This window comes from Trematosphaeria pertusa, assembly GCF_010094035.1.
Source record: "Trematosphaeria pertusa strain CBS 122368 unplaced genomic scaffold BU26scaffold_15, whole genome shotgun sequence".
NCBI classification, from domain to species: domain Eukaryota; kingdom Fungi; phylum Ascomycota; class Dothideomycetes; order Pleosporales; family Trematosphaeriaceae; genus Trematosphaeria; species Trematosphaeria pertusa.
Window position 1 is genome coordinate 629,950 of NW_022987226.1, and position 20,760 is coordinate 650,709.

Genomic DNA, 20,760 nt, shown 5'->3' on the forward strand with positions numbered 1-20,760 from the left:
ATGACGTTGTTCCAGCCCCGCCTTGGCACATTTGACCCGTTTGCACGCGCCGCTCTACGCGTAGTCGCGACGCGTCTCGAAAGTCATCGCGCACGAGCGCAGGGCTTCGAAGGTCAACCACCACAATGGCCCAGACAACGCTGGATGAGTGGGCAAAGGACCCCGTGGATCCTGAGATCCGCGCGCATGTCTACAGTCTCATTACTGCTGTAGGTATATTCAAATTGCAGTTAGACAGCGCTAATAGTAGCACAGCTCGGTGGCATTGGCGACGATGGGACGTATTCGCTCGGAGACGACGCCCTACTATGCTTGAAGGACCTGCGAAAGTGGCTCAAGTTTGCCGACGGGCAATTGAACCGACGCGATGTCGCACGCTGCATGGCCGAGGCGAATCTCGTGAAAGGCGATCTACTGGAGATACTGGCGAAGATATCGGAGAGGATAATGCAGGACCGGCTGAAGCACAAGCTTGCTGTTGCGACGTGTAAGGGATAGTTTGGCAGAGTGTATGGCAATACTGACGAGACTCAGTGGAACTGCTCGTCCCTCTGACCTGGCCGTTCGAGATCGATCCTGTCGAAGCGACCGTCAACCACCACCGGCACGGCCCGTATATCCAGCTGGCCCAGATCGGCTACAAGCGCGCTATACTCCAGTATGACCGTGCCAGGATCCTCCAGACCGCCATCCGAATCGCACTTCCCTCCATGGCCGTTCCCCTGCGCGAGCGCACACCGCGAGACGAGGGTATTATTCGCATAGCACTCTATTTCATTCGCAATATCGCCATGCTATCGCCTCCAAGGAACGCCCCGATGGACATAGACGAGGCCGAAATATCACGGTCGACCACCATTGACACCTTCCAAGAGCAGGACATATTCCAGGCCATTCTCAGCGTCGCATCGAGCATTGGAGAAGACTTTGTAACTCAGGATGTCGTCGTGCTGGAGATACTGTTCTATTTGCTAAAGGGCATAGATGCAGAGAAGCTGTTCATGGAAGACAAGAAACTCAAAAGCAAGAATACCGACGAGCTTAAGAGTCTTATTCAGAAGGAGAAGGCTATGCTAGCTGGCTACGCGCGACATGCTCCCACGCGCCACAACCGGTTTGGTACCATGATCTGGGTCAAGCGCGACGAAGATAAGGTGTCGACAATATCTGGACAAGATGTTCTAGGCAAGGCGCAAAAGAGCATGCAGAAGATGGATACGTCCAAGAAGTGGAACAAGCCGAAGTATACTGGACGTAGAAAAGATGGAGAGCAGGAGCGAGAGGAGTTCGATCTTCCTGTGACTCTAACACCATCAGCACGGAAACGTATCAAAGCCTTTGTTGAAGAGTTCCTTGATTCTTCCTTTAATCCTCTGTTCCTGCATCTCCGAAAGGCTATTGAGCGAGAGACCGAACGCGTGGAGACTCGACATCCACGACAGTACTTCTACCTCGTGTCTTGGTTCCTTCGAGCAGAATGCGCGCGTCGTAGGACAATGAAAGAAAAGGCGGCCGACCCGAAGAGCAACGAGGCTCTCACTGCGGAGGACGAGAGTTATGGTTTGGTCGCAGAAGTCATGAATCAGGAAACGTTCATTCTATTGAATCGATTCATGCAGAAGAGCCAGGACGAAAAGGCATGGCAGGATCTAAACGCCGGCATGAAGTGCTTCACCCAAATTCTGCTTACGGTACAGGAGATGTCGGAATCAGCACTCGAAGACGATCAGGAAATCGCGGAGAACACCCAGAACCGCATCTTCTACGAAGAGGCAACGCATGATCGCGTCGTCCATATTCTCAGGTCTTACAAGGACCAAGGCTTCGGGTACCTGGATGCCGTCACGGAGCTTTCTCATGTCTTCTTGCGGATGCTCGAGCGCTACTCGAAACAAAACGTCGATATGCAGGTCCGATCCAAGAGACGAGCTCGGAAGATTCGCAAGAAGCAGGCGGAAGCACAGGGACTAGAAGGCGAAGAGGAAGGCCATGTGTCGGAAACGGAAGATATCGTTGCTGCGCAGCGGACGGTATCCGAACGGAAATTCGACTTCACGCGCTTCGCAGCCAAGTTCATCAACCAGAGCAGCGTCAACACTTTTGTTGCCTTTACGAGGTACTACAGCGAGCTAGACGCGGAGCAGCTCAAACGCGCACATCGTTTCTTCTATCGGGTGGCCTTTAAATTAGACATCGCGGTTCTCCTTTACCGGGTCGACATACTGCAGCTGTTCAACAAGATGATCAAGGGTCCGGAAGGATTGGACCAGGAGTCTCCAGCATTCAAAGAATGGGAAGAATTTGTAAGGCATTTCTTCCGAACGGTGGTCAAGAGGGTCCAAGATAGACCAGAGCTTGTGGTGGAGATGCTGTTCAGCAAGATACCCGCCACAATCTTCTACCTTGAGCACGGCTACGATAGAGAGCTGCCAACACGGACGCCTCGCGCACCAGCCGAACTCGAAGTCAAACCTGGAATGGAGAAGCCTGAGCAGATTGGCGTCGCTGTTGGGGTGCTCGTCAACCAGTCGAAGTCGGACGCTTTGCACTGGGTGCGTGATGTCCTGGCGTCGGCGGTGGAAGAGCGAAAAGCTTGGGAGGATATGGAAGAGGCGCGGAAAATGGCGACAGCAACAGAAATTCCAGACAGCGAAGCCCCTGTTGAGAACCAGGACGCTGAACCCCCCAAACCGCCTTCAATTTGTAAGTGCAGATGTCAGTCGACGATATTAACTACCACTTGCTAATATCCCGTAGTGGTCAAGCCTGACAACGAAGAGCGCCGCGTAGCAATGTTTAGGGACAACAAACTACGTTTGCTGCTGACGCTTGTGGGTTTCACGAGATTAGGTGCAGACAACGACCCCGACGCGGCGTGGGTAATCTCGTCGTCTCTGACCTCAGCCGAGCTCCAGGAAGCTATCGATCTTATTCGCAAATTTGAGTTTGCGCCCCCCACTTACGAAGACGGGAAAGGACCCGAGGACATGCTCCGTAGCAAAGCAACTGCAGCAAGACGATCTGTTCGCCGAGTGGACTGGGACGATGACTCGGATGGCATAGATGACAATTCCGAAGAGGACCGAGGAGAGTATGCGCTCGACGGCCCAACTGCAAGGAAAGCAGACGGTACTGGTAGGAAGGTGCTCAAAAGACGTCGACGTACCCGGACACCAGAGGAACTTGATGACGAAGAGAGGGAGCGAAGGGCGCAGGCGCGGCGGCAAAAGGAGATCGAGAAGCAACAGAAAGTCAAGAGTACAATGTTCGTACATGACTCAGATGATGAAGACTGGGACGTAGACAAGGATGCGGAGTTCTTCGCTCGGGAAGAAGCCCTTCGTGCGCTGACCTCGGCTGAATTCAAGAAGTCAATCATATTAGGAAGCGCTGAGACGGCATCCTCGAAGAAGAGGAAGGCGGAAGGTTCATCAAAGGGGGAGGGTAAGAGACGGAAGACTCCCCCTAAACGGAAAGCTCGTCCATTCGACTCCGACGAAAGCGAGGATGGCGAAGCAGATGATGGTGCGAGCAGCAGGGTTCCGTCAGAGGCAAGAGATGTCCTTCTGGACGGCAGCGAAGACGAGGTTACTGACACTCCGTTGTCTTCCCAGCATGCCGGCCTTGCACAACCAGATTCACCGACGAAGTCAACAACGGCAACGACAGCGAAACCCCGGGACGTGGTTATGGCGGATGCGGATGACGACGAAGATGAGGATGATGTGCCCGTCCGTAGACCAGTTGCGAGGAACATGAGGGCAGGCTTTGTTATTGACAGCGACTCTGAGTAAGGTGGAGGACATGGTGGCAGGATTCTTGGTTATGACACATCAGTCGGCGTCCTCGGCTGTTGAATACCCCCAATTTCATGATGTGATTTCTCTTTTCGAATCTTGCAACCTGGTCCTCTTCAGTTGTGTCTCGTCCTGCTAGGATTGGGTGGAAAGACAGCGTTGGCGACAAAGTTGATAACATGTTGCTGGTGGGCATGACGAAGGCAACACTTGCTAAGGGTGGCCTGTTGCAACGGGTTGCGGAATCTTCGCTCAGCTTGGTGGGCGCTCCTTCCAATTTTGCCACAATTGACGCGGTGAATGCGGGGTGTTGTTGTGGTTGCTCGGGCTCGGTATCGCAGCTTCCTCAATTACCTTCTCCCGACCAGTTTACTCTGCTCCTTCGACCACAACACACCTGTACGTACTCCATCATTATCCCCAGCTGATGCCACGTTGGAGCCATGCTAAGCTATCCAGACCGTCGAAAATTCGAGCAGATCCGCTCACAGTGGGAAGCTGCTCAGCCTCTGAGCGACGAGCCCTCCAAGATGGTAGGCCGCAAGGTAAGGCCTGCGGCCCACCAGCCTCTCAACGCCGACCAGAGCAATGGCGGCAGCAAGTTCCGCCGGAAGCTCAGCCAGGGCTTGTCTTTCAGCTGGAATCCGCTCTCGCAACGCAAGACGACACCGGCTCGTCACCCAGTGGGCCGTCCTTCAGTACCAGGAAGTGGCACGAGCATCACAGTAGACGCCCCATTACCCTGCGAGTCCGACGGGCTTCTGTCGTCGACCAGCGCCTCGACGTCACTCAACGGCTCGCCGCAGCAGCGTACGACGTCCAACAATGAGGGCACTGACAAGAGCATTGACCCAGAAGCGACCCCAAAGGCACTGCCCCGCTCCCGCACCATGAGCTACATCCCACGCCCTAGCAGGAGCGGGTCTGAGTCGTCGGTCATCGACTCAGACTCTGCCACCAAGGCACCCCCTCCGGTCTTCACTGTTGACCAAGCCCGCGCCACGCCGTCAAAGATCCCTACGCCGAGTCCGCCAGTGCCAGGACGTCGACAATCGAGCCCACGCCAGTATAACCCCAAACTTACAACGCAACAGGCGAAGCATGTCGCTGCTGGCAATGCTTTTGCGGGAGCTGGCGGCTCGTCTCCGTCGAAGGCATCGGTACGGTCGCATACAACGCCGAACCTGGTAAAGCATGCTGATTCGCCTCCTCTTACCAACTTCATGATACCCAGGAAGTCAATGCTGCAAAACCCGTCGACCATTCCGGGACCCCAGCGACCGACCTTGAAGGAGAATATGCGCTCAAATCAGCGAGATAATCGGAGGCTGTCGCAGATCCAGGAAAAGTCACCAAGGTCACCACGGTCACCAAGGCGTGCGAGTCTCACATCTCCACGCAAGGTCTCCAACAGGCGCTCCATCGGGCCAGGTAATGCCCTTGCTCATAGCAAACAACTAGACCGTGCTACCCCAACAACGGCCGGCAAACGCCTGAGCTCACAGATTGCACCGCCAACACCCTTGACGGCCAAGCGATTGGCGACGAACAAGCAGAGTCCGAGCAAATCGATGACATCGTTCCAAAATGCTCAAGGGAACGCAATTGCCCAGTCGAGACTGATGGGCCCAGTTAACCCGCCAACCCCCCCGCAAATCGATCATGCAGCTGCGCGGCCCGCTTTACCTCGAGCGAGCACGGACAAGGACTTGCGCAGAAAGACTTTCACAACGCCTGCGAAGCGAAGTGGTGTGGGAATGCTTTCGCGGTCTCAAGGTCGTGCGAGCAATGAGGTGAGAGAATCTCATTCCTCCACCTTCCATAACCTCTTAAGGCTTCGCGACCCTCCCCCACCTGTGCCCCCAATCCCGGAGCGGTTCAGGACCCCATCCATGCCAGTGCTCACACCAGTGAGCTATACTCCGCCAAGCAGTCCCGAAAAGCCTCGGCCACAGCGCGTTATGCACGTTGAGGATCCTACTTATACACGAAGTAAAGAAAGCAACGAAGAAGACGACTTAACTAGCGCTTCTTCCACCTTCGCTTTGTATAATTTTGGTACCAAAGCTGACAAACAATCCTCTTTGGGACATTCTGCCAATCTGGAAGCCGCATTGCCGACCGTTGAAGAATCCTCCGACGAGGAAACAGGATCGAAAGCCCCAAGGTCCACGACTAATTCTTCTCCAAATCCTTTCTTGCAATCTGAACTCCTTGCAACCGTCACACCACGTTCTTGGTCAATCAGTGACCTCCACTCTGAGGAATGTACTGACACCGTACCTTTTGAGCAGGTCAAAGATTATATGCCACCGCTTTATTGGGCTGGCCGGTTCCAGTCCCGATTCGATCAATGGCGTACCGAAGCCATGAAAGCCGAGCTCGACAAGGATTACAAAGCGGCAGGATTTGCTGGACAGTTCAAGTTGAGTGACGAGAAGGAAGCAGCCTGCTACATCTTTTTGCAGCTTCGCGATGTATGCGTCTCCAACCAAGCAGCAGACAGTCTTTGGGTAGGTCAACACAGACCACTAGGAAAGACATGATGGCATGGCTAACACGAGAGTAACAGGAGTTCGAGTACAGGTACCGCCAGGACCACAAGATGCTCGGCGCGACGTGCAAAGTACCCCCGCTCTTGATGCGCAGACGGGATGACGCGACCCCAAAACAAGGACCGATCGGTCGAGCTGTGAGGAAGCTGACACCTAGGAAGAGCAGCTTTGTCAACTTGCTGAAGGGAAAGGGTTGGAATAAGGAGCAGGACGTGAAGACCGTTGGTGGTACGGTGGACTTTGACCTGCCGCAGGTGGAGAGCCACTGGTCTTCTTCTTCTTCGAGCTCCTGGCCAGGCAATTGATGCCATGAAGAGACGATTGAAAAGGTTTCACGGAAAAGGACCGCCGGACGAAAGGATTGATGACACATTTTGCGACGATACGCACGAGATGACGACAAGAATGAGCTACGGTACGAGATGATGGCATAACATTTGCTTTGTACGATATGGGGATCTCTTACCTAGGGAGGGCGTCGTAATTTTCCTCCGCATCTACGGACTGCCCTGGGTCCTGCCGCCCTGGCTGTCTCGTCGAGCGATACGCATCGGGTTTCGACCCGTCCGCCAAGTTAGCTCTTACCGTCAGAACTTGGTGGATTGCTAGGTTACCATTGCGTGCGTGCGTGCGGATGGACGGAGAGACTGTGTCTGAACAGTCTGTCTGCAGGATAGTAATAGATTAATAAGGATATTTCGATGATGGTCGTCCTGTGCCCTTCCTTTGTGTATCTGTACCAAACCCGCAATTCGGCGCCGCCAAAAGCTTACTCTTTCTTCTCGCTCTTCGGTGTGAGCTCATCAACGATATTGTGAGGATCTTTCCATGCTTGCGCGATGTACTTGGTATGGCTTCCCCGTGCAAACATTTCGTCCTTGCTCGTCATAAATCGGATTGAAGTGAAGGCCATGGTTTTGCCGACTGAGAGGATGTCAATAAACGCTCATAGATATAACGACCGGTGAGGAAACGTAGACGGGAAAAGGAAATATGCTGAGGGACTGAAAGTGGCTTACATTTGTCGCACGTTACCTCGGCTTTGATGAGGTCGCCGATTTTGCCACCTGAGGAGAGGTAGGTTACGGAGAGGTCAGTGGATACGCCAGTTGCAAAGAGGCCACGAGATGCTACGGCTAGGGAGCCGCCAAGGTCGACTGATACATGTCAGAATCCTCTTCTTAAGGGATCCTAGAAGGGATTGAATGCAGAAGCTGAAGTACCCATGCTGGCAATTGTTCCGCCATGGAGAATGTTGAGGCGGTTCTGAGTAGGGATGTTAGTGAGGGAAGGAGGACAGAGGTATCAGGCAGAAATCGGAAGACGGACTGTGTGCTCTTTTTTGATATCGAGTTCGAACTTGACGCGGCCGGGGGCAGCGTGAGTTACGCGGAGCTTGGAAGCCATCGTCAAAACCCATCACAATCGATTAAACTTTCTGCTATCCGAGGAAGACATACAGCATCTAATAGCCTGTTCTCAGATGAACGTTAATTATTCTATTGACTACCGGTAGGACAGGATGCATACCTCGGCTCTAAGCCAGAGGATGCTCGGAAAGACTCCCAGACCTGCTCAATTGATTAGACGGCGCTTGTCCTCTTTTTTTCCATAGGCCATAATGCTTACGGATCGCACGAACTTTAGCGCAGGCATCGTTCTCGGCTTCAGCTCTTGGTCGTGGAAGAATGATGTGGTATCGTTCCGCTCGGCAATTCATGATAGACGTTCCGAACTAGCAAGGGGCGGAGCGGAATTGGGGAACATAAGCTCCGTTCTTGGCACATCTATAATGACTTCAACTTGCTGCCTTCATTGATCCCACTTTCACCTGCAACCCATGAAGGCGCAACAAGCGTGTCGCGTCTCCAAACCCGCTCGAATACCATGATACTCCGGTAGTCCACGACTCAACAGCCCACATCGCCCAAGATGTCGGCCTCATCCTCCCAAGCGCTGGAATACCTCGTGCTGCTGCCCGTCCAGACACACAGGAAGCTGTATGAGCAGCCCTCAACGGTGCTGGCCATATTCCGATGCATGCTTCCACATCTAGGTATACTCTTCAAGCTCTTCCTCCCCTAGGAACGCGCCAAAGCTAACGCCAGCCCGCAACAGCAAAGTCCATAGTAATGGCCATACTCTACATGCCCACGGCCTTCGCCTCCGCCGACCTAGACACCTGGTTCCGCCCCTCGGCCAAAAAGGAAAAGCAACAAGCCCTCTACGTCCTCGAACAACTGCACATCATCGTCCTCAAGCAAGACGCCGCGCGCCAGACCTCCTACGAACTCTACAAAGGCTTCGCTTTATCCCTACGCCAAGCGCTCGAAGGCAGCGGCACGCATCGCTCGTTCGGCGTGCCCGCCTCCAAACCCGATCCGCATAAAGTCAACATAGCTTTTTTGGATGAGTATGCGAAGAGACAATGGGAGAATATATTATTTTATATGGTGGGGACGACGGTGGGGTTGGGGAGTGCGGTCGGCCAGGATGTGGGCGAGGGGACGAAGAGGTTGCTGCAGGCGGGTGATTTTGTGAGGATGCAGCATGGACGGTTAGGCATCACGAGGACGGGGTTCACGTTTGTGCTACAGGATACGAATGCGCAGGTGTGGAGCTTGCTGATTGAGTATTTGAAGCATGTGAGCGAGGTATGTCTACACATCCGTCAACTCTCCGTCGATGGAACGGAGAATGCTGATCTAGCAGCTGCAGCTCGGCATGTCCGAAACCGACGTCCTCTCCTTCCTCTTCATGCTCGGCTCCCTCGAACTCGGCCAGGACTACTCCACAGCCACCCTCTCCCCCACACAACTCCAAATGTTAGAAGACCTCACTGCCTTCGGCGTCGTATACCGCAGCTCAAAATCCTCCTCCACCTTCTACCCCACCCGGCTCGCCGTAACACTGACCTCGGACTCCGGCGCGCTCACCACTAGCTCAGACAACCTCTCCGCCCTATGTCGCCCCGGTGTCGGCCAAGCCCCCACAAACCAAGGCTTCATCATCATCGAAACAAACTACCGTCTCTATGCCTACACCAACTCCTTGCTGCAGATAGCAGTCCTCTCCCTCTTCACCCGCCTCACAACCCGCTTCCCCAACCTCGTGTCCGGCAAACTCACCAAAGAGTCCATAACGCGCGCAGTCCGCACGGGCATCTCCTCTGCCCAAATAATCTCCTACCTAACGTCTCACGCGCATCCTCAAATGCAGAAAAATACGCCTTTCCTGCCTCCCACGGTAATGGACCAGATCCGGCTGTGGGAGTACGAGGGCGAGAGAGTGGAGACCACCAATGGGTATCTGATGAGGGAGTTTAGCAGCGAGGCCGAGTATAGGGATTTATTAGGGTATGCGGAGGCGTTGGGCGTCCTGGTTTGGAGGAATGATGCAAAAAGGATGTTCTTTATTGATCAAATTGAACAGATCCAAAGTTATTTGAAGAAGAAGGCTCAGCGGTAGTGGTGGGGTACAGGGGTCCAGCAACGTAAGTATTTGCCGTGGTTGGGAATGATACGGAGCAGGCGGCAACGGCACCCAAGGCCCTTGACGGGTCTTGAAAATGCATGGCTGGCGTTCTTGGCTGGGAAGGAATAATGATATCCCCGGATCTGGAAAGATTGTGTACTACTATTATACGAAGAACATTAGCATCTAGCTTGCCAAGTTCATTCCAGATGGGTAGGTCTTCATATATGAAGATAGCTGGCAAACCAAGCATGAATGCACGGTATCCGTTGATTTTGGTATCTCTACATGAATGAAGCCTATATAAACTATGCACCGCACCGCTGTTTCCCCTTCTTCGACTCTGGAATGTCCCAAATGCAGGCCGAATCACCATGCCCATTATCTAACCGGTAACTTCGACGGGTTGCTCAGGTCCATAATCATCATCATCCGCCTCGTCATCCTTGATAATCACGTTATCCTCTCGATCCGCTTCTTCGTCTTCGTCCGCCTGGACTTCTTGCGCATCGCCCATCCGCACGTCTTGTGTCTGCGGAAGCACACCGCCCCCGGCCTTGAGCGCTTCCACCTTCGCCTTCGTCATCTCATATACGTACTGCCCCAGATGCTCTACACCGTCCATAGCCGCCTCTTGTCCTTCTTCCACTTTGCTCTCCACAGTTCGAGCCGATTGACCGTACATTTCGTCGGTGACGAGCATGAGTTTCGTGGGGCGGGCTAGAAGGATGTCAAAGGCGGGCTTGAGTTCGAAGCAGGATTCGAAGACAGAAGCGCGACCGAGGATGTAGAGACCCAGACGGGCGCGCGAGAGTGCGACGGTGAGGCGACGGATGTCGCGGAGGTAGCCGATTGAGCGCGTGCGGACGAGGGAGAGAATGATATCTGCATCAGTTAGTTTCGTGTCTTCGTAATTTGTCACTTGCGCGAGGATGTGGGTTCCACTTACAATCATTCTGCTCCCCTTGATACTTGTCCACCGTCGCCACAATCCGCGGCAACCCAAACAGCCTGTTCCCTTTACATCTATGGCTCAGCACATCCCTAATCAGCGCCCTCTGCCCCGCATACGTTGTCAGTATACTAATCTTGCTCGCTGGATAGCCGAGCAGCCGCATATACATATACAACGCAACCGCGTACTCTGCCTCCCCTAGATTCTGGATGAAGTGTGGCGTGGGTTCACTCTCACCCTTGCCTTTGTAGTCCGGCACGTCGATGAACTGATAGTCATATCTGAAGCCAGGGTTTGCGGTTTGGAATTCCGGGGAGGAGAGTACGGAGGGCAGATTGCCGAGGTTCGGGTAACGCCATTTATAGAGGGAAGCTATTGAGGGACGGGCGCGGCCTTGCTGGTCGAGCATTATAGTGGGGACGCCGAGGCGGACGAGCCGTAGGAAGAGCGATTGCTCCAGGTTGGCATATTGTCTGAAAGCGAGGTTCTGGATGATGGGTGAGTTCTGGAGATGGTCTCCGCACAGGACGATGCGCTGGAGAGGGAGCTCCCCGTTCTGAGGGTTCTGCAGAGCTAGTGGGATGAAGTTCTCGATCTCGGTGATCTGGGCTGCTTCTTCCATGATCACGTTGTCGTAGTGAAAGCCCAGCGACGCAATCTCCTGCCTTCGCATCGCAGCATGTGTCGATGTCATTGCGATGATGCGCGCCTCTTTCACCAAGAGGTAGTTCGCCTTATCGCGCGGATTGCGCAGAATCTCGAACGGACGAATGTCCTCGAGTTCAGTAAAGATCTTCTCGACATGGCGATAGCAGCCTTGCACAACATCGACAATCTGCTCGCGGTCTGCAGCAGGCGGGAACAGAGGCTGCGGTGCATTCGCAAAGTACTGCTTGAACGGGAACTCAGCGATTATTTGGTCGACGCTGATATCCGGGGACGAGACACGATCCCAGTACTGCGTCCAAGCTGGCTTCACATAGACAAGATTGAAATAATCTGCTGTCTCGCACGAGCTCCCATGAGCACCGGGCGCGCCAAAGTTCTTCGCCAGGCGATCTACTTCAGACAGATAGTAGGAGCCTCTCTCGAGAAACGACTCTACACGGCCATGCTTGCTGTAGCTGGCCTCTGTCTCGAGCTCCTCCTCGCCGTGACCCAGACGCAGGAGGTGGCGCTCGTCGATGTCGAGCGCCACAATCTTCTGGAAGAGCTGGTTGAGCGCCTGGTTGCTGTGCGCGACGAGCAACGTCCGTTGGTCCGGGAAGTTGTGGTATATATTGGATATAATTTGGGTCGCTACGTCCGTCTTTCCGGTACCCGGCGGGCCGACCACAACAGTTAGGCCAGGCTGGGTGCCCGAAGTTATCGCCTCAATCTGAGCAGGGGTAAACCTGACGCTGTTGAGCTTGGGTGCGTCTGCAGGGTAGGGCCCCATGTTGGGCGGTTTGTACGTCGCAACGTGCAGAGACTCATGCACAGGTTGTGTAACCTCTGCCTGGTCGCGACGCCGCTTCTTCGATGGTCGTACAGATGCCGGCTCTGGTTCAGCTGCTGCGGGGAACTCAACGACGTATGGAGGCCCAAAGGAAGACTGTGCGCTCTCATGTGGCTCGATAGATTTGCCGGGCCAGGATTCGATAAGGTGCTGCCAGTCCAAAAAGGTATCACGGAAGTCTATCGAATGCAGGCGGTTGGGGAGACGTCTGTAGGATGCAGACGCAGGATCACCATATCCTAGGAAGACCTCTTGGAGCCAGGAGGGTGCTGGAATGTCCGAGAGTGTCAGGCGCCTGATGGAGTCGAGGATGGGGCGGAAGTTGTTCTCTCGCCCTCTCCGACGCACCACGAGGTTGATCTGCTCGTAGACATTCTGCCGGCCTTGCGCGACACGGTCCATGTCCTGCTGATACTGCTTCGCATCGATGTTGACGATGAGCCGTCTGGTGCGCGCTCGTGGTCCCATTCCGTCCATGGGCGGTTGCTCGCGGAGAGGTCGACCGTTCTCGTCCTGTATCTGCACCACCTCGGCGCACCTGAGCCTGTGGATGCCGAGCTGTTCTCCAGTGCTCTGCTGATCGACTCCATTCCGCATAGGCTCGTCGTCTGGGCCTTCGACGGCGAGTAGGAACACCACGTCGTCTGGTTTGAGCGACTCCCACTCCCTCCGCACTGGATACTGCAGGCGACTCACATCCAGAATTATCTCGGCGCGGACATAGGCTGGATGCTCCTCGCCTACTCGTGATGGCGCCACGTCCACGATGCCAGGCTTCGATATGGGTATTGACATCCGTGAGAAGCCGCCGAACCTCGTAGTCACACCTTTGCCACGAGGCTGCACGCGCTTTACGACGTCCTCCATATCCTTTCGAATACCGTAGAACGACTCGGCCCTGTACAAGATGAACGACCTCCAGAGGAAGTCGCCCATGGTGAGGTACTGGAGGTTCAGCTTCGGTATTGCCAGTGGCCTAGATCCATTGTACTCCTCGTTTCGTAGGAAGGTCGTTTCGTACAGAATCTTCTCTGTTGGGAGGACTGGCATCTCGCGTACGACGTCTTTGAAGGTAGACCTATATTCGACCAACGACATCAAAACCTCGGTGAAGAAGGCCCGGTCTCGTACTAGAAATGTTGAGTTTGGATATTTCGTCCTCAATCCCATGAGTGAGCATAGCTGTGTGAGTTCATCGTCGTCTAACGCTTTGATGTGACCTTCCAGCTCGTCCCTATTTCCGACGCTGCCGTAGTTCGCTAGAGCCAAAAGTTGAAGCTTCTCTTGAAACGCCGCATAGCCCACGCGCTGTAGCTTCGCTAGAATGGCGTAATGCTCTTGGTCATAGTCCAGTTTCGATAATTGTCTGCCTGTCTGGTCCTCGATTGGAAAGTACGTGAAGTGGCTTAGGAGGTTGAAAAGATCTCGGAACAACCCGTTGTCTTCGTCTGTGTACGTCGGCGACAATCTGATTGCAGGTAGGATGTTCAGGTCCTGCAGTAATGTGTTGAAATATCTCCGCGTCGGAAGCTGGCTTTGCAGGTCCGTCAGGAGCTCCATGAAGCGCTCGCAGTAGGCCAGATTGTCTCGCATCTCTTCCCTCGTCCTGCTGTTGTACAGATGGTCCAGGAAGTCCAGCAGCAGCGTGTACAGCCATGACCGCTCAAACCGTAGCCTAGCTTGTAACGCCTCGTCCCCGGCATCGAATCGCTTGTGCGCTGCCCGCCACGCTCTCCGTAGCATCTGATGTTGCTCGAATTGAAGTTCCCGGGCTTCTTCGGAATGCAAATTCTGCCATATCGATATGCTGACCAAAGGCGCGCACTCCTTCCGCACCAGACCGCTGTCCAGGGATTGAAATGCGCCGATGACGAACGATATGAGCTGTGTCCGGATCTGTATCGGCTGCGAGGGGTCTACGCTCATGGACAGTATGCGTCGGAAGAAGGAGGAGAATTCGGCGGGCTTGTTGGTGAAGTGTTCTACACGGTTTCCGTTAGCAAGTCTTCCATGCATCTCATGGTGGTACTCTCACCCCATGACGGTAAATTCTCCCTCCTCTTCACGTTGACCATAAGCGCCAGCAGCAGATGATGGTAGTTCGACGCCTCCTCCGTAAACCCAGGCCACAGATACCTCTCCAGCAGCTGCAGGTTCTCCAATACCAACAGCGACGAGTACGCAAAGCCGAGCTTCTCCAGCTCATCCCATAGCTCTTTCTTGACCACTTCTGGTCGCACTTTGGGCGCCTTCGTCGCGCTCAGCCAACTCTTCCTCGCCACCTGCGCGAAATGGTTGTCTCCATGCAAATCTGCAACGGTCGGACGGGCGTTTAGGCTCGAGGAATCGTTCGCGTTCGCCGCTGCAGCGCCATCTACGGTGCCTGAAGACTCGTCTGGCTTGATGTCCGACATTCTGGCGCGTCCTCTTGCTATATTCGCGGTGGCGAGAGTTGTACGGCGCAATGAGTAGCGGGCGCACTCATTGTTGTCGCATGTCAACCTGCAGCAAGACGCGCCAAGAGAAAAGTTGTCGAAGGCTGCGCGGAGCTTGGACGGTGCGGAAGTAGCCGCGCCCGAACCTCACCTGCTCCATCACTGCTTCTCAGCAGCAGACATCCCCTCACCACACCACCATGTCGTCCCAGAGCCAAGAGACGTACTCGCAGCCGGTGGTGCCGGACAAGATACCCACTGGAGAGTATCCTGTACGCAATTGGCCCCTCAGAAATGCTGCAATGGATGGGAAACGGCTAACATGTCACAGCTCATCGACAATGACCCGTATGCCCTACCGCTCACCGCCAACTGATTGCAGCTGCTAATACTTCGAAAAGACACTTCAACCGTGTTATAAGATACAGTCGGCCCTCCGACTGGCTCTATGGCGCCGGAGTCGGAGCCGTCAGCCCTGCGCTGATGCTGTACTGGGAGAAAGTCTCCCCCTCCTTCGTCGGCAAGGGAGGCTTTGCGCCCATAATGCGCCTGAGCGCTGCCGTCGGCGTTACCGGTGCTTTCATATTCGCATACTCGAGGTCGTCCGGTACGTACCTGATACCCCCGGTATTCCGCACCTCAGATCTCAATGCTAATGCAATTGTTCAATAGCACGCTTCTACGGCGCCCGCGAGAACCGCCGCGAAGTTGACATGGACATGCGAGAGATGGTGGACAAGGTCAAGAGGGGCGAGCCGCTCTACGGCAAGTCGGAGCTCACGGAGTACATGCAGGGAGTGGCACACAGGAACTCGCGATATGCGGGTGTCTTCTCGCATGTTATCCCGTGGCCGAACTTTGTCAACCACCCGTATCATGGTGTGGACACAGCGAAATACTACCGACAGGCGGAATTGGAGCTGGAGCAGGAGAGGCAGGGCCGATGAGGGGTCAGCGCACAAGAACAATTCAGCAAATTCCATTAGGCGATTGGCGGCTGTATATAAGTTAAAGAGCCAAGACGGGATGTATCAACATGCGTTTCTTTGATCATTCTGATTTGATGCTACTTATTTCTGGCTAGCTAACCTGATGCCAGCTTCCCGAGCACCTCCTCTTGCCCGAAGGCCATCATCTTGTACTTGGAGATCCAGTCATCGCGGTTGACTACACAGATAATTAGCTTTGAATCTCATCACGACCACGATCCGGCGCCAACTTACTATAAGCCCCACAAATCCTCCGCTTCCCAGTAAAAGCCGCCCGTCCATGCAACACCCTCCAATTATCAAAGATCAGCACTGTTCCCGGCTGCAACTGCTCCCAGTACTCATTCTCTTTCTTCTTGAGCAGCGCATCAAACTTCCTCGCGGCGTCGTACCACTTCCCCACCTCCCCGATCGGCATTTCCACCCCCGCGCGGTCACTCGAATTCCACCTTACCCGCAGCAATTCCCCCGTCCCAGCATCATGCTCAAAAACCGGGAACCCCTTATAGGGCTGGATACTAATGCCTTCATTGCCCGACGCATGCGCATGCACATTCACTGTAGAAAGGAGTTCGTACGCCTCGCGATCTTGCTGTAGTAGGTCGTCTGCGCACTTGTACCCGTCGACGAGCAGCGACTCGCCGCCGGTGCCGTCGCTGTGCTCGAGCAGGTGGAAGGCTTGCAGACCGGCCGGGTCGGAGAAGTAGGTTGTGTCGGTGTGGGCTTCGAGGGCGATGTTGGTGTAGGCTGTGTCCTTGGAGGCGAGGTCGGCGGTGAAGTCGTAGAAGCCGCCGTAGTGCGTTTCGCGGATGAAGGAGATGCGGCGGAGGAGGTCTAGGGTGGCTTCGGGGCTGATTGGAGTATCGCGGATGGCACAAAAGCCGTATTTACGCTAGTGTGGGAGTTAGATGGGGAGATAGGGACATGGTTGGAAGGGAGGCCTACGATTCTGTTTAGGACGCCGCGGATTAGATAGTCTTCGTTCTTCGCTCCGGGTGCTTCGTAGCGGATCGAAGTATCTTCCTTGGAGACTGTGGAATCCCACAGCTTGATGCTGGGATGTTGTTAGGAGAGGCTTGAGGCGGGGACGATGGGTGGGATACTTGGTGAGACCTTGTCGAACTATAGCTCTCTTGTCAAAAGGGGCTGCTGCGCTTTGGATGAATTCCTTGGTGTAGTGGCTGGTGTGGCCATCATTCCCTGTCTCGCGTCAAGAAAAGCCACGTGCTACTGAAGGAGGACGCCTGACACTCAACGTGGATTGAACTGGAGTCTTCCGAGCTCGACTTGATAGAGATATCCTGAGGAATCTACGTTTGGTCAGATTAGTGATTCGTAAAAGACAGCTTTGCAGCCTACGGCAAATGTATCGAGGAGTCGCTGTTTCGTTGCTTCGTGGACGCAGCTCTTGCACTGGCAATTGTCCCTAGTAAGAGTAAGGTAGGAATCATGAATACGGTCAAATGCAGTGTGCTCACCTGAGCCATATGTTTGGCCTATTGCGCCGTAAGTATGTTATTCAAAAGATAAGATGTAATCTACTACGAACACTTGCTGCTGACCGACTTTGACAATATTGTCCTCGATCGTGACTTGCTCCTTATTAGGCTGGTGAACATGTCGCGTCCCAATTCGCTGCTTGAAGTTAGCTGCAGTGCACAGCATCTCTAACTAAGCTGCCATCTCGCTCTGATGAACTTACATATGGTCCTTTCAATAATACTCTCAATGAGCGCTGACGAGCATAGATCTCCCGCAGCTCATTCTTCAGGGCTTGGAGTTCATTTGACTGCTTCTGCAGCTTGGCCACTTCCTCCTCTCCAAGCGTTTCCTTCAATGTGGAGAAGAAACTGCGAGTTTTGCTGCCCGGTGGATCTGGCTCCAAGCCTACGCTCTCGACTTGGGCCTCGGTGACTGAAGACTGGAGGCGAGCATGTCTTGGGAGGGAAGAAAGTCCAGCTCTTCTCAGCAAGCTATGTGCGCCGTACAAACTGCGGTTATCAACATCAAGGGAAGCTTGTGTTACGGAAGCGGGACATACCGCGCCTGCTGTGTGCATGCGAGACGTTTACCCGAGAACATAACGGGCGCAAATTGGAAGACCTAGACGCGCTTGAATAGATACGTGAAGCAAATGTGTACCCTGTTATTCTTAAATGAGCGACTCGGTAAAAAGGCAAGAACGAGAAATTATAAGGCGGGGCACAGCGGGGCACCGTTCGTGGATGATACGATGTCGCGGCTTGGTGTTGAAGCTCGGTTGTCGGCGCTCCTCGGAACCAGCACAGCACAAAGAAGCAAAACCTATGGCGCTGAAAACTTGTCTGGGCAAAAAGACAATGGCTGCGGTAGGAGCACAACAAAAAAGCGAGCGACACCAGAGGGACTCGAACCCTCAATCTTTGCCACCGGAAAGCAACGCCTTACCATTAGGCCATGGTGCCTCAAGTTTCTGAAAGGTATAACAAAATTCTTAAATAAAAATAAATATATACGTAATGCAAAAACACTAAAGCCGCCTAGCACAGCGCTGTAGTAAAGACGCTATTTTAGACGTTGTGTCTGCTCGCGAAGTCAGAGATATGCGCGACTTCATCACATGCTGCACGACCAGACCGGCCCTTCATATCTGACATGGCGAAATGCCGGGGCTTCCCTCGAATTTAAGGGACACCACGTCACACATTGGGCCACAGCTTTTACAAGTGCAGCTGCGTTATTGGAGCTCAAACTATGCACGGAGAGACGGAGATATTGAAGCACCGGCTGTCTTTGAACATTGCTAGCGGCCGTGTCCAGCTTCAGATCCACGAGGATCTCCATACTTAATCACCGTTCCAAACGCCTTGGGGATGGCCATATAGCGCGAGAAAGCACTTGGCACTCGGGTTAGTGCTATTATTGAATGGCACAGAGTCAAAGATTTAAGAAATGTCCTGCATTGCTTCTGATGACAGTTTCGGCGGTGAATGCGTCTGATTGGCTAGACGGAGCGGACGCACCGTCCAACGCGCCAAGGCCGGCCGCTAAGTAATCGCCGGAAGCTTCACGTTCGTAATCGAAAGCTGCCTCCATGTAGCTTTACCATCAACACCAGCCTTACATCACCTCACTGCGGGAGACGTCCTCTCTATACCTTTAACCGTAGATCTTTCGCTCCCTGAATTTCCTGCCTTAACTCTGCTTCCGCACCTCTCAACGTCCGCCACAACCCGCCGCCGCCATGTCAACACTTGAGGACCTCGACGACCTTGAGCGCGAGCAGAAGGAGGACAAGAAGGACGACAAGAAGAAGGATGGAGAGGATGGCAAAGATGGCAAAAAGTCCGACGGCGACGCAGAAATGAAGGATGCGGAGCCGGAGGAGGAGGAGGAGGTGCTGGACGAGGAGATTCTTAACCTTAGCACACGAGACATCGTCGCCCGGAAGCGGTTACTGGAGAACGATATGAGGATCATGAAGAGCGAGTTCCAGAGGTTGACGCACGAGAAAGCGTCGATGAACGAGAAGATCAAGGACAACCTCGATAAGATTGAGAACAACAGGTAGGCCGCCACCTTCACATTGCAATGCCTCCAGATTCGGACATGGATTGACTGTGCACAGACAACTCCCATATCTCGTTGGCAACGTTGTGGAAATACTAGACCTTGATGTCACCGCTGAGGCAGCAGAAGAAGGCGCAAACATCGACCTGGACGCCACCAGGGTCGGCAAGTCAGCAGTCATCAAGACGTCCACACGGCAGACTATCTTCCTCCCTCTCATCGGCCTCGTAGACCACGAAAAGCTCAAGCCTGGCGACCTCATCGGTGTGAACAAGGACTCCTATCTCGTGCTTGATACGTTACCCGCGGAGTACGACAGCAGGGTCAAGGCTATGGAAGTCGACGAGAAGCCGACAGAGAAGTACACAGATGTTGGTGGTTTAGACAAGCAGATTGAGGAGCTCGTCGAGGCCGTCGTGTGGCCCATGAAGGAGGCCGAGCGGTTCAAGAAGATTGGCATCAAAGCGCCCAAGGGTATGGATATCTACAAAATGCTTATGGAATTCTTGGCTGATTATTGCGTAGGCGCCCTCATGTACGGTCCCCCCGGTACTGGTAAGACGCTCCTTGCACGAGCGTGCGCCGCCCAGACAGACGCCACCTTTCTCAAACTCGCCGGACCGCAGCTCGTTCAGATGTTCATAGGAGACGGTGCGAAGCTCGTGCGAGACTGCTTTGCCCTCGCTAAGGAGAAGGCGCCGTCAATCATCTTCATCGACGAACTAGATGCCGTTGGAACCAAGCGATTCGACTCGGAGAAGTCGGGAGATCGAGAAGTGCAGCGAACCATGCTGGAGCTCCTCAATCAGCTTGATGGTTTCGCATCCGACGACCGCGTGAAGGTGCTTGCCGCCACAAATCGAGTCGATGTCTTGGATCCCGCTCTGCTGCGATCAGGTCGACTGGATAGGAAGATCGAGTTTCCGCTCCCGAACGAAGAGGCTAGGGCACAGATCCTTCGCATCCACTCCAGGAAGATGACCGTAGATGACGGTGTCAACTGGCAAGAGCTGGCGCGTAGCACTGACGAGTTTGGTGGGGCGCAGCTCAAGGCTGTGTGTGTCGAGGCAGGTATGATTGCTCTCCGTTCAGGACAGCACAAGATCAGTCACGAGCACTACGTCGACGCCATAGCGGAAGTTCAGGTAAGCTCAGCTCAGAGACAACTCCTTCTTGCTGACATTGCTGACAATGTGATAGGCCAAGAAGAAGGATACTGTGAACTTCTACGCGTAGTGGGGCGGCGGCTGTACCAGGGTAGTTGCATGTGCGCGCTGTCACGCCGCGCTTGTAGGAATAAATAGCGCTTAACGACGAGAAACCAAGGCAGCATCATTCCATGATTTTCCGAGCAATATCGTGGGGTAACTAGCAGATCACTCTCACATTGACAGGATTCTATCACTCATCGACATGGCGACTGCCGACATTGCCCGAATCTAACGGAGGCTCGAACAGATGTGCAACCGCCCCGAATTACGCGACAAGGTTTTCGAGAAATTCTATTT

At 54.0% G+C, this 20,760-nt stretch overlaps 8 protein-coding genes and 1 non-coding gene across 9 annotated transcripts; 5 read left to right on the plus strand and 4 right to left on the minus strand.

Annotated features, from left to right (window-relative positions):
- The first annotated feature begins 104 nt into the window (after positions 1-104).
- Positions 105-4,128, plus strand: BU26DRAFT_522917 (topoisomerase 1-associated factor 1). Its single transcript, XM_033829908.1, has 4 exons — positions 105-209; positions 256-487; positions 535-2,703; positions 2,758-4,128. The coding sequence occupies exons 1-4, from the start codon at positions 126-128 to the stop codon at positions 3,792-3,794; spliced, it is 3,522 nt and encodes a 1,173-aa protein (XP_033679238.1). The 5' UTR covers positions 105-125; the 3' UTR covers positions 3,795-4,128.
- Positions 3,886-6,657, plus strand: BU26DRAFT_580205 (uncharacterized protein; the record flags this gene model as incomplete). Its single annotated transcript, XM_033834469.1, has 4 exons — positions 3,886-4,480; positions 4,607-5,729; positions 5,796-6,310; positions 6,370-6,657. The coding sequence occupies exons 1-4, from the start codon at positions 4,241-4,243 to the stop codon at positions 6,655-6,657; spliced, it is 2,166 nt and encodes a 721-aa protein (XP_033679239.1). The 5' UTR covers positions 3,886-4,240.
- A 153-nt stretch (positions 6,658-6,810) lies between these two features.
- Positions 6,811-8,033, minus strand: BU26DRAFT_522918 (acyl-coenzyme A thioesteras-like protein 13). The gene is made up of 7 exons (XM_033829909.1): positions 7,982-8,033; positions 7,883-7,923; positions 7,813-7,825; positions 7,682-7,747; positions 7,576-7,618; positions 7,372-7,509; positions 6,811-7,276 (listed from the first exon to the last, which is right to left on the minus strand). Exons 1-7 carry the CDS (start codon positions 8,006-8,008, stop codon positions 7,122-7,124), a joined length of 483 nt encoding a protein of 160 aa, XP_033679240.1. The 5' UTR covers positions 8,009-8,033; the 3' UTR covers positions 6,811-7,121.
- Positions 8,034-8,284: 251 nt separating this feature from the next.
- Positions 8,285-9,820, plus strand: BU26DRAFT_435526 (RNA polymerase II transcription factor B subunit 2; the record flags this gene model as incomplete). The annotated part of the gene is made up of 3 exons (XM_033824138.1): positions 8,285-8,408; positions 8,471-9,006; positions 9,071-9,820. 3 exons carry the CDS (start codon positions 8,285-8,287, stop codon positions 9,818-9,820), a joined length of 1,410 nt encoding a protein of 469 aa, XP_033679241.1.
- A 246-nt stretch (positions 9,821-10,066) lies between these two features.
- Positions 10,067-14,772, minus strand: BU26DRAFT_542939 (uncharacterized protein). The gene is made up of 3 exons (XM_033831673.1): positions 14,315-14,772; positions 10,776-14,261; positions 10,067-10,711 (listed from the first exon to the last, which is right to left on the minus strand). Exons 1-3 carry the CDS (start codon positions 14,691-14,693, stop codon positions 10,212-10,214), a joined length of 4,365 nt encoding a protein of 1,454 aa, XP_033679242.1. The 5' UTR covers positions 14,694-14,772; the 3' UTR covers positions 10,067-10,211.
- A 142-nt stretch (positions 14,773-14,914) lies between these two features.
- Positions 14,915-15,875, plus strand: BU26DRAFT_542941 (uncharacterized protein; the record flags this gene model as incomplete). Its single annotated transcript, XM_033831674.1, has 4 exons — positions 14,915-14,986; positions 15,046-15,062; positions 15,116-15,321; positions 15,387-15,875. The coding sequence occupies 4 exons, from the start codon at positions 14,915-14,917 to the stop codon at positions 15,659-15,661; spliced, it is 570 nt and encodes a 189-aa protein (XP_033679243.1). The 3' UTR covers positions 15,662-15,875.
- BU26DRAFT_533714 (Trimethyllysine dioxygenase) lies at positions 15,799-17,785 on the minus strand (the record flags this gene model as incomplete). Its single annotated transcript, XM_033831174.1, has 8 exons — positions 15,799-15,881; positions 15,938-16,595; positions 16,649-16,757; positions 16,807-16,903; positions 16,953-17,013; positions 17,063-17,129; positions 17,182-17,199; positions 17,745-17,785. 8 exons carry the CDS (start codon positions 17,783-17,785, stop codon positions 15,799-15,801), a joined length of 1,134 nt encoding a protein of 377 aa, XP_033679244.1.
- A 290-nt stretch (positions 17,786-18,075) lies between these two features.
- On the minus strand, positions 18,076-18,147 carry BU26DRAFT_t52. Its single transcript has one exon. It is a non-coding gene; the product is annotated as a tRNA-Arg (tRNA).
- Positions 18,148-18,838: 691 nt separating this feature from the next.
- On the plus strand, positions 18,839-20,618 carry BU26DRAFT_464333 (26S proteasome subunit P45). Its single transcript, XM_033825161.1, has 4 exons — positions 18,839-19,249; positions 19,311-19,726; positions 19,778-20,397; positions 20,453-20,618. Exons 1-4 carry the CDS (start codon positions 18,927-18,929, stop codon positions 20,486-20,488), a joined length of 1,395 nt encoding a protein of 464 aa, XP_033679245.1. The 5' UTR covers positions 18,839-18,926; the 3' UTR covers positions 20,489-20,618.
- The last annotated feature ends 142 nt before the right edge of the window (positions 20,619-20,760 follow it).

What these genes read in the sequence shown, in the direction of transcription:
- BU26DRAFT_522917 (XM_033829908.1), top strand. Translation starts at nt 126, where the DNA reads ATGGCCCAGACAACGCTGGATGAGTGGGCAAAGGACCCCGTGGATCCT. An exon ending in CAAGCTTGCTGTTGCGACGT is followed by an intron (nt 488 to 534) that starts GTAAGGGATAGT and finishes GACGAGACTCAG; the next exon opens with TGGAACTGCTCGTCCCTCTG. An exon ending in CCCCAAACCGCCTTCAATTT is followed by an intron (nt 2,704 to 2,757) that starts GTAAGTGCAGAT and finishes AATATCCCGTAG; the next exon opens with TGGTCAAGCCTGACAACGAA.
- BU26DRAFT_522918 (XM_033829909.1), bottom strand. Translation starts at nt 8,008, where the DNA reads ATGCCTGCGCTAAAGTTCGTGCGATCC. An exon ending in CGCTAAAGTTCGTGCGATCC is followed by an intron (nt 7,924 to 7,981) that starts GTAAGCATTATG and finishes TCAATTGAGCAG; the next exon opens with GTCTGGGAGTCTTTCCGAGC. An exon ending in CGGAACAATTGCCAGCATGG is followed by an intron (nt 7,510 to 7,575) that starts GTACTTCAGCTT and finishes GACATGTATCAG; the next exon opens with TCGACCTTGGCGGCTCCCTA.
- BU26DRAFT_542939 (XM_033831673.1), bottom strand. Translation starts at nt 14,693, where the DNA reads ATGTCGGACATCAAGCCAGACGAGTCTTCAGGCACCGTAGATGGCGCT. An exon ending in GGAGAATTTACCGTCATGGG is followed by an intron (nt 14,262 to 14,314) that starts GTGAGAGTACCA and finishes GAAACCGTGTAG; the next exon opens with AACACTTCACCAACAAGCCC. An exon ending in TCAAGGGGAGCAGAATGATT is followed by an intron (nt 10,712 to 10,775) that starts GTAAGTGGAACC and finishes TAACTGATGCAG; the next exon opens with ATATCATTCTCTCCCTCGTC.
- BU26DRAFT_464333 (XM_033825161.1), top strand. Translation starts at nt 18,927, where the DNA reads ATGTCAACACTTGAGGACCTCGACGACCTTGAGCGCGAGCAGAAGGAG. An exon ending in TGGCATCAAAGCGCCCAAGG is followed by an intron (nt 19,727 to 19,777) that starts GTATGGATATCT and finishes ATTATTGCGTAG; the next exon opens with GCGCCCTCATGTACGGTCCC. An exon ending in ACGCCATAGCGGAAGTTCAG is followed by an intron (nt 20,398 to 20,452) that starts GTAAGCTCAGCT and finishes ACAATGTGATAG; the next exon opens with GCCAAGAAGAAGGATACTGT.